This window comes from Arachis duranensis, chromosome 9 (assembly GCF_000817695.3).
Source record: "Arachis duranensis cultivar V14167 chromosome 9, aradu.V14167.gnm2.J7QH, whole genome shotgun sequence".
NCBI lineage: Eukaryota > Viridiplantae > Streptophyta > Magnoliopsida > Fabales > Fabaceae > Arachis > Arachis duranensis.
The window spans coordinates 94,554,434-94,565,754 of NC_029780.3; the positions used below are offsets into that span (position 1 = coordinate 94,554,434).

The following is an 11,321-nucleotide window of genomic DNA, read 5'->3' on the forward strand; positions in this document are numbered from 1 at the left end:
CCAAGAGATATGCGCCCGGTCTAAGGTAGAACGGAAGTGGTTGTCAGTCACCCGTTCATAGGTGAGAATGATGATGAGTGTCACGGATCATCACATTCATCATGTTGGAGTGCAACGAATATCTTAGAACAAGAATAAACTGAATTGAATAGAAAATAGTAGTAATTGCATTAAAACTTGAGGTACAACAGAGCTCTACACCCTTAATCTATGGTGTGTAGAAACTCCACCGTTGAAAATACATAAGTGATGGTGGTCAAGGCATGGCCGAATGGCCAGCCCCCATGAATGATCAATAGTCTCCTAAGATGAATAATGGAATAAAACCGAGACCAAAGATGTCTAATACAATAGTAAAATGTCATATTTATACTAGACTAGCTACTAGGGTTTACAGAAGTAAGTAATTGATGCAGAAATCCACTTTCGGGGCCCACTTGGTGTGTTCTTGGGCTGAGCTTGAGCTTTACACGTGCAGAGGCTTCTTTTGGAGTTGAACGCCAAGTTATAACGTGTTTTTGGTGTTCAACTCTGGTTCGTGACGTGTTTCTGGCGTTTGACTCCAGAATGCAGCATGGAACTGGCGTTGAGCGCCAGTTTACATCGTCTAATCACGAATAAAGTATAGACTATTATATATTGCTGGAAAGTTCTAGATGTATACTTTCCAACGCCATTGAGAGCGTGCCATTTGGAGTTCTGCAGCTCCAGAAAATCCATTTCGAGTGCAGGGAGGTCAGAATCCAACAGCATCAGCAGTCCTTTGTCAGCCTTTTATCAGAGTTTTGCTCAGTTTCCTCAATTTCAGCCAGAAAGTACCTGAAATAACAGAAGAACACACAAACTCATAGTAAAGTCTAGAAATGTGAATTTAGCATAAAAACTAATAAAAACATCCCTAAAAGTAGCTAGATCCTACTAAAAACTACCTAAAAACAGTGCCAAAAAGCATATAAATTATCCGCTCATCACTAAATAAAGAAAAGTCAAGTGGACCAATAAATTTGATCCTCAAGTCCTAGTCTTTCCCTTGGAAAGGCTAGAGTTAGTGGAATCCAAATTAATTAGCAACTCCTAATTTCAACCACTGCTTTATTTTGACAACTCAAGCATTACCAATTACTCAACCAAAGCCAAGAATGAAAAAAGCTAAATTAAAATCATATATCTGAAAATACCTCAAATTGTATTAGTTAAGAAAATCCTAACATGAAAAGTTCATAAGCTAATTTTGCAAACTAAAATAAAATAATAGAATGAATAAAAGTAGAAGAGAAATTGAAGTAAAGGAACATTGAACCTGTGATGAAGAAGAAATAAATCCTAATCCTAATAGAAATCCTAATCCTAAATCCTAAGAGAGAGGAGAGAACCTCTCTCTCTAAAAACTACATCTAAAATTATGAAAAGTGAATTATGATCTGATCTGAAGTATCCCTCATGAATGAATGGATTCCCCCACTTTATAGTCTCTCATCTGTACTTTCTGGGCTAAAAATTGGGTCAGAAACAGCTTAGAAATTGCTCTGGTATGTACAGGTTGCGGGAAAGTGACGCGGAGGCTTCGTCCACGTGTTTGTGTGGATTTAAGTTCGCAGATGCAACGTGGGTGCGTCATCCACGCGTCCGCGTCGCCTAACTTCGGGGAAGCTATGGCAAATTATATTTCATTGTGAAGCCCCGGATGTTAGCTTTTCAACGCAACTGGAACCGCGTCATTTGGATCTCTGTAGCTCAAGTTATGGTCGTTTTAGTGCGAGAGGGTCAGGCTGACAGCTTTGCAGTTCCTTCAATTTCTTTTATTCCTTCCATTTTTGCACGCTTCCTTTTCATCTTCCAAGCCATTCCTACCTTGTAAACTCTGAAATCACTTAACACACATATCAAGGCATCAAATGATAATAAGAGAGGATTTAAATAAAAGAAAATAAAAGCTAAAGAAGCATATTTTCAATCATAGCACAAAATCAGGAAGGAGAATGTAAAACCATGCAAATCATATGAATAAGTGGGCAAGGACTTGATAAAAACCACTCAATTAAGTACAAGATAAACCATGAAATAGGAGTTTATCAATTAGATACTCAAAGGAATCACTTTCATTGCTTGTTGGAACATGTGGAGTAGAAGTTCCTGTCTTAGATTTTAGTTTCTGAGTAAATTTTGTATCTAAACTTAAATTTTAGTATTGTATCATTTTTATAATTATTAAAAATAATTTTAAAATTAATTATTTAGTTATTTATTAACTTATTTGTCAACATGATGTTATATTAAATATTTTACAATGTAAAAAAAATTCCGCTTGAAACATAGTATTTTGTGTTGAAATTAATTTTGTCATTTGAAAAATTAAATTACAATGTAGATATTATCTTGCGTATATACTTTGAATGTAAATTTAGTATTGAATTTGGATAAAGTTATTACATGAATTATTACTATTGAATTGATGATGCACTTATTGATTTGTTTGACAATTTTAGCTTGATAATAATTTGTATGTCAAAATATTTTGGAAGGTTCTATGACAAAAACTACAGCTAGCGACAGTAAGCACTAGACTTGGTGCACCTTTTCCGTATATGATTGTATTTTCAGGACCATATGAGATGAAATGGTTTCTGTCTGTTTCATGTCTACAAAACTAGTGAAACATGTCTGTTTTAGAATTCACACAAAGGAAAACAACATAAATGTGATTTCTATCTGTTATTTTCACTTTTCTGAATTAGATGACCTTCCACTTATATTTATATAAAATAAGAAAGTTTGAACGTTTGATGTCTATAAGTAATTATTCTTGTGTTTGAGTATATTTCTGTCACTATTATTAAAGTGAATTTATTTTCACTAAAAGTTAATTATTTATAGAATTGTCTCTTGTGGGGTTATGGATGCTTTGTTTACTCACTGAGTTACAAAATTCACTCTGTTGTTCTTTTATTTTTTTATATATAGGCCTTGATCCTAATCCAACTTCATCAGTTCCGCTGTAGTTTTGTTTCTGTTGGTGAGCCTTTTTCTGTTCAAGGGCTTGATATTTTGTGTAAATAACTTTAAAGCTCTTTAGACTTGTTAAACTGCTCCATGTGACACAGGTAGGATCCGACTTTAGTGACTTGAGTATGTTACTTTGTAAATATTCTAGTAGATTATACTAATAGACCATGCTTTGCTGTAAATATTAAAGTCAAATTTTATGTAAATATGATGAGTATGTTTTAAATATGATGCTAAGAATGTGTTGTCTTTTAGTATAATTGAAAATTTTATTTGTTTTGTTTTCTGTAATATTGATTTCTGAGGCTTGCTTGGAAAGATTTTCCTAAGCGCCAATCATGGCCGAATTGGGTCGTGACATATTGGTATCAGAGCTCAGGTTTTTCTATGTAATATGGAGCAGTTATCATATAGTAAGATCATAATTGTGTAAATGAAAGCTAGCCCATTTTCACAAGTTGTGATATTACTAAGAACTTATTGGAATGTTTGTAAAAATAAGGTCTTTAAAGTGTGTTTTCATTATTTTCTATGTTTGAGCCTATCTGTATTTGATATAATCATTTATTCTTAGGTGAAAGATGTAACCAAAACGTCGTATTCGTACTCCAAGAGTAGGAGCGCATAATGCTCCTAATGTTGAAACTAATAGAGCACCTTGTCCCCCACTCAGTCAATGGGATGGTGGTCGTAGAAGATCAATAGGGCGAGGCAGAGGTGCGACTATTATAGAAGAGCCAGTGAATGTTGCTGCTAAGATACGAGGACTTTATCAAGCTATTAATAATCTTGTGGAGTCCTTGACTGATTGAAGAGAAGTTAGAGCCCCACCTTTCATGGGGCCAAATGTCCTTAATCAAGAAAACCAACAATTCTTTGGAGAACGAGCTGTCACTCTCCAATCTTTTCTTAAGCTGAATCCACCTACTTTATCTTGAAATCTTCTAGAGGATGATCCTCAATTCTTTATTAACAGCTTGAACAAAGTCTTTTCAAGCCCTCAGATGCCTAGATGACACAGCGGTAGATTTAACTGTATACAATTTAACAGGACATGCTTATCATTAGTATGAAACACTTCTTCAAAGTAGAAAGGAACGCCAAATACCACCTCTTGTGTGGGATGAGTTTGTTGAGATCTCTTTGGAAAGATTACTTCCTACTAGTATAAAGGAGAAAAATGCTGCTGATTTTGAGAAGTTGAGGCAAACTCCTGATATGTTTGTGATGTAGTATGAGAATCATTTCATCGAGCTTTCTAGATATACTGAGCACTTAGTAACTCTGAATATCATGAAAGTCAAGAGATTTGTTTGAAGACTAGTAAACTCTTACTTTACTGCTCTTTCACCCATGGTTGGGAGCATGACCTATTCAAAAATTGTGAATGCTACTTATGGTATTGAAGCTGGATTGAAAAAAAAGACAGTGAATAAAGAAATTGGCAAAAAACAAAAAAAACATACAAGGAGCATTTTTCTGGAGGATCAAGCTATGGGGCCATATCAGGTCATCAGAATCGCCCACAAACACAATCAGGTGGGGTTAACCATTCTGAAGTTGCCTCAAAGGGACCTCAACCTTAGGGAGTCAAGCTAGGAGTGTATCTAAACCAAGCATGTAGAGATCTAAGCCTTTAGAAATTCTTAGGTCACCATGTCAACATTGTGAGAAATATCATTCTAGAGCATGTTTCAAGACTACTGGAGCATGTTATGGTTGTGGACAGACTGGTTACCTTCATAGAGATTGTCCTCATCCTCGAAAAAGTTCTATTCAAAGTCCAGCACTACCTGCAACATCCACACCATCTTTCTCAGCTATGTCGTCTGGAAATTCTTCAGCTCCATTAGTTAAGAGGGCAGGTGGAGGATTTGGTGGTTGAGAATCTAGCAACAAGGGTGCAACACAAGGTGAAAGAGGTCAATCATACATTCATGCTTTAACCAGTCAGGATGCTCAGACTTCAAATGCAGTGATAGCGTGTACCTTACAAGTTTGCTCCTTAGATGCTCAAGTATAGTTTGATCTGGGTTCTCATCATTTTAATATATCCCCACATTTTGCATGTCGTTTAGATAAACAAGTTCAAGTATTAAACTGTCCATTTTATGTTGGTACTCCACTTGGTGTTTCTGCAATAGTGCAATATGTTTTTCAATCTTGCATTATTAGAGTGAATACTGTTGATACCTTAGTTGATTTGATCCTTTCTGAAATGATGGTTGAATTTGATGTCATCTTGGGCATGGATTGGTTATCCTCTTATCATGCCGATGTAAATTGCTACTCTAAAATAGTGAAGTTTGATATTCCGGGCATTCCACTCTTTGTTTTTTTTGGTGAGGGTTGTTCTATCTTGGCTAATCTTATCTATTCTATGAGTTCTTTACACTTGATGGATAAAGGGAATCAAGGATTTCTTGCAATAGTTAGGGATGTTGAAGCCAAAGTACCTAGTATAGATCAAGTTTCCGTGGTTAGAAAATTTTTAGATGTGTTTCTAAAGAAAATACCAAGCATACCACTGGATCGGGAGGTAGAGTTTTCCATAGACTTAGCCCCATGGGTTTCTCCTATGTCAATCCCTCCTTATCACATGGCTCCTGTAGAATTGCGAGAGTTGAAAATTCAGTTGCAAGAGCTATTAGACAAGAAATTTATCCATCCTAGTACTTTTCCTTGAGGAGCTCCAATCCTCTTTGTAAAGAAAAAGGATGGTTCAATGCAATTATGTGTAGATTGTCAGCAACTTAACAAAGTAATTATTCATAACAAGTATCCATTACCAAGTATTGATGATTTGTTTGACCAACTCCAACGAGCTTCTTGTTTTTCCAAGATAGATCTTTGTTCTGGATACCACCAGTTAAAGATTAAGAGAGAAGACATTCCAAAAATGTCTTTTTGAACTCGATATGGACACTATGATTTTTTGGTGATGCCCTTTGTATTAACCAATGCACTAGCTGCTTTTATGGACTTGATGAACCGTGTATTCAAGCCTTCTTTAGATCACTTTGTGATTATCTTTATTGATGACTTTCTAGTGTATTCCAAGAGTGAGGAAGAACAAGAACATCATCTAAGAGTTGTTTTGCAAACTCTAAGAAATCACAAATTGTATGTAAAATTTTCTAAGTGTGAGTTTTGGTTGGACCAAGTAGCATTCTTAGGTCATGTTGTATTGAAAGGTGGAATTAAAGTGGATCCAAGGAAAGTGGAAGCTATCTAACAGTGGCCAAGACCTACATCAATAAAAGAGATTCGTAGCTTTTTAGGATTGGTAGGCTACTACAAACGTTTTGTCAAAGATTTCTCAAAAATATCAGTTCCTTTGAACAAGCCGACTCAGAAGAATGTAAAATTTCACTGGACTAATGAATGTGAACAAAGCTTTCAAAAGCTTAAGAAGTGTTTGACTATTGCCCCAGTTCTAGTTTTACCTTCAGGATTTGGAGGATATTCGGTATATTGTGATGCATCTCGGGTAGGACTTGGTTGTGTTCTTATGCAACATGGTAGAGTTATTGCCTATGTATCTAGACAACTTAAGAAGCACGAGCAGAATTACTCAACTCATGATTTGAAAATAGCAACAATAGTTTTTCAACTTTCAACAAAAAGATCTTAACCTCAGACAACGTAGATGGATGGAGTTGCTTAGAAATTACGATTGTTCCATCTTATACTATCCAAGTAAGGCTAACGCAGTTGCTAATGCATTGAATAGAAAATCCATATGTAGTTTAAATCACATTGCTTTATTAAGGAGACCTTTAGTGCAAGAGATTCACAAGTTGGAATTTGAGAGTGTATACTTTAAGGTTGAAGGGTCAGGGCCACTCTTAGCTTATATACGATCTCAGTCCTCTCTAATAGAACAAATCAAGTCTGCGCAAAGTGATAACCCAAAGTTAAGAAAGCTAATGGAAGATGTTCACAATGGGAAGAACTTAGATTTTTCTCTTGATCAAGATATTTTACGTTGTGGTAACCGTTTATGTGTGCCAAATAATAATGACTTAAAGAAAGCTATTATAGAGGAGGTTCACAATTCTAAATACACCATTCATCCAAGCACTAATAAGATGTACCAAGATTTGAAGCAATTATTTTGGTGGGAAGACATGAAAAAAGATGTAAGTACTTTTGTTTCTCACTGCTTGACTTGTCAACAAGTTAAAGCTGAATATCAAAGACCTATATGGTTGTTACAACATATTGAGATACCTGAATGAAAATAGGAGAGAATTACCATGGACTTTGTAACAGGTTTACCTTGTAGTTTCAAGGGCTACGATTCAGTCTGGATGATAGTAGATAGAATGACAAAGTTAGTTCACTTTCTTCATGTGAAAACTACTTATACCCTAGCCCGATATGCTAAGCTTTATGTTGATGAGATATTCAAGCTTCATGGAGCCTTCGTGTCTATTATCTTAGATTGTAGGCCACAATTTAACTCTTATTTCTTGAAATTCTTTCAAAATGTGCTTGGAACAAGAGTAGATCTTAGTACAACCTTCCATCCACAGACAGACGGACAATTTAAGAAAACAATTCAAATTTTGGAAGATACGTTGAGATGTTGTGTTTTAGATTTTTGTGGAAATTAGGACAACTACTTACCTTTGATGGAGTTTTCTTATAATAATAGCTATCAAGCCAGTATTCAAATGGCACCATTTGAAGCTCTTTATGGAAGGCAATGTAGATCACCAGTTGGATGGTTTGAGGTTGGTGAGGCCAAACTGTTGGGACCCGATTTGGTACAAGATGCGACTGAGAAAATTCGCGTGATCAAGGAAAATTTGTTAGTAACTAAAAGAAGACAAAAGGCTTACGCTGATCATAGGAGACATAACTTAGAATTCTCAGTGGATGATCAAGTTTTTTTCCGAGTGTCACCTATGAAGGGTGTGATGAGGTTTGGCAAAAAGGGTAAGCTTAGTCCTCGCTATATTGGTCCTTTTGAAATCTTGGAACGAGTAGGCATAGTAGCATATCGCTTGGCATTACCACCTGATTTGTCTATGATTCATCCAGTATTTCACGTGTCTATGTTACGTACATATCTTCATGATCCATCTCATGTAGTTACTCCTGAATCAGTGGAATTGAAAGAGGATCTATCATTTGAAGAAGAACCTATTGCTATAATTGATCGATAAGTAAGGAAGTTACGTTTTAAAGAAGTAGCTTCAATAAAAGTGGTCTGGATGAACCATTCGAAGGAAGAGGCAACTTGGGAACCTGAGAATATAATGCGCAACAAATATCCATTTTTGTTCGAAACTTAAGGCATTTTTGTGTTTGAAATTCGGGGACCGAATTTTTTAAAGGTGGGGAGGTTGCAGAGCCTTAAAAAAAAACAAACAACGGGCCAAGCCCATAACTTTTCTTATTTTCCTTCCCTTTCAACGGCATACACACACTCTGAAAGCATATACACACACAAACACCATACTACGCACTTCTTCACCGCCATAATAAATCTCCTTCCCCTCCCTCATGTCACTTCTTCAACAATAATTTCATACACTTTTATTTCAATTAATTTCACTACTCTTCTTCTATTCTAACTCTATTATACCATATCTATTGTGCTCTCTTATGTTGGCTTTTATTCCAAAACTCCATTGAAGTATTCTAAGCTTGAAGAAGAGGAAAATCACCTTTAATTTAAGTATTATCAATTATTAAGACATTAAGGTGACTCTTTAGCTTGATAATTACCTATATTTTTAATTTTTAGCATGTTTGTAGTGATGGGTATTAATAAATCCGAAAATTTAGGGTTAGGATGATATAGAATTTGAAATTTTTTGGTATATAGATTCTATTATATCAATTGATGTTAAGATTAACTTATTGGAGTTATTATTGTTATGTTTGTGATATTAGATACTCAAATGAATCACTCTCCTTGCTTGTTGGAACCTGTGGAGTAGAAATTTCTCTCTTAAATTTTATTCTGTGAGTAAACTTTGTATCTAATAGTTAAATTTTAGTTTTATATCATTTTTATAATTATTGAAAATAATTTTAAAATTAATTATTTAGTTATTTATTAACTTGTTTGTCAACATGATGTTATATTAAATATTTTACAAAGTAAACAAAAAACCCCACCTTAGACATAGTATTTTGTGTTGAAATTAATTTTGTCATTTGAAAAATTAAATTACAATGTAGATATTATCTTGCGTATACACTTTGAATGTAAATTTAGTATTGAATTTGGATAAAGTTATTACATGAATTTTTACTATTGAATTGATGATGCACCTATTGATTTGTTTGACAACTTTTAGCTTGATAATAATTTGTATATCAAAATATTTTGGAAGGTTCTATAATAGAAATTGCAGTTAGCCGCAGTAAGCGCTAGACTTGGTACACCTTGTCAGTATATAATTGCATTTTCAGGACCTTATGAGATGAAATGGTTCCTGTCTATTTCATGTCCAGAAAACTAGTAGAACATGTTTGTTTCAGAATTTACAGAAAAAAAAAACAACCTAAGTGTGATTTCTGTCTGTTATTTTGACTTTTCTAAATTAGACGACCTTCCGCTTATATTTATATAAAATAAGAAACTTTGAATGTTTAATGTCTATAAGTAATTATCCTTGTGTTTATTTCTGTCACTATTATTAAAGTGAATTTGTTTTCACTAAAAGTTAATTATTTATAGAATTGTTTCTTGTGGGGTTATGAATGCTTTGTTTACTCATTGAGTTGCTGATGATTGTGTATCATGTTAGGTTTTTCTATACTTTTTCATACAAGAAATTAATGTTTCATGCTTAATTATTGAGTGTTTTAGTGCTTAATTAGTATATTGCTTTAATCTTTTGATTTAATAATTTTTGTAGGAAATAATAGAAAAAGAAGCAACAAAATCACTAATAGAAGAAGCACACTCCCAAGGTGGCAAAAGAGTTGAAAATAAACTCAAAGAGGAGCAAAGAGAATTTGCAAGCCTGACCTCGAGCTACAAAGCTCCAAATGAGGTGATTCTAGTGGCATTGGAAAGTAGGAATCTAGAGCTTTCCAAGCATATATGGCACTACATGGTGGACACTAAATTTGAGGGAGAAAACTTATCCCGAATGTGCAAAGATAAACATAGTATCAACCTATAGTAAGGCCAGCTGACCTCTTGACCTTCTAAGGAGGATAACTTGAGCTAAAAAGCATTAAATGATGTGCTCTCAAATTCATTGGAAATTAGACATTCAGAACTTTCCAACGATATATAATAGTATGGGGTGAACCTTAAGTTTGGGCTACAGAAGCTGGTGCTAATTTTGGCCTCTAAACAGCGCCAAGAGCGCTACGCTCTCACCAAGAGCGCTACGCTTTGCCAAGAGCGCTACACTTTTCTCCAAGAGAGCCAGCGACCCCTGACAACATGACCATGCCTTCTTCATAGGACCATAACTTGAGCCATAGATAGTGTAAAACCCGGTTAATTAACGGCTAATTAACCCATAAATGAGAATTTATTCTAGAAAGCCTAAAATGTGATTTTTATGGCTAAATGTGATAGAGGAGACTGAGACGAGAATTTTGGTACCAATTTTATAGAATTCGGACCAAGATTGGACCGAACGGGCCAAACCGGGCCAATTGGACCCAAAGTGGGCCCTTGGCCCAACATAACTTAACCAAAACCCTAGTTTTTAGCACTCTCTCTCCTCATTTGTTACACACACAAGCTGAAATTAAAGAAAAAGGGAGGAAGAACACTCTCTCAAGTTCTCTCCCTTGGTTGATCTTCAAACCACCATAACTTCTGATCTAGAGCTCCGATTGCCGCCCCGTTTATGGCCACGCGTTCACCGCGGAGAGCTCTACAAAACCCATACAATCAATCTTGAGGTAAGCCACGTGTTTCTGTTCGAAACCTCAGCCCCTATTTTCGAGTTTCATGGGTGAAATGTTGAGATTTTGGGTTCTTTGATATTATAGGACCCAACTCTCTTGAAGGAGAAGGTTAATCTTGTCTCCTTGGACCTTGGGTGTGGTAAGATTCTCAACCCTAGTGTGATTTGTAATTTTTATGATGTTTGGGTTTTGAGATGTTGTGTATGGGTATGATGGTTGTGGCTTAGGTTGTGTGTGTGTGGATATTGGAGCTTGATTGGTGATTTTGAAAAGCTTGGAAAAGGTTTGGTGGTGAAAAATCTGTTCTTGGAGGTGTTGAGGCCTTGAGAGCTTGTGGATAGGTGATTTGGAAGTGCTCCAGTGGAGCTTGGGAAAATCGGCTAAGGTATGGTTTCGGTTTCCCGTATCTAATATGTAATGTG

At 35.4% G+C, this 11,321-nt stretch overlaps 1 protein-coding gene and 1 pseudogene across 1 annotated transcript; both read left to right on the forward strand.

Annotated features, from left to right (window-relative positions):
* The first annotated feature begins 6,656 nt into the window (after positions 1-6,656).
* On the forward strand, positions 6,657-7,244 carry LOC110275739 (uncharacterized). The gene has a single exon (XM_021131970.1). It carries the CDS (start codon positions 6,657-6,659, stop codon positions 7,242-7,244), a length of 588 nt encoding a protein of 195 aa, XP_020987629.1.
* Positions 7,245-7,682: 438 nt separating this feature from the next.
* Positions 7,683-8,306, forward strand: LOC110275740 (uncharacterized; annotated as a pseudogene).
* Positions 8,307-11,321: the final 3,015 nt, after the last annotated feature.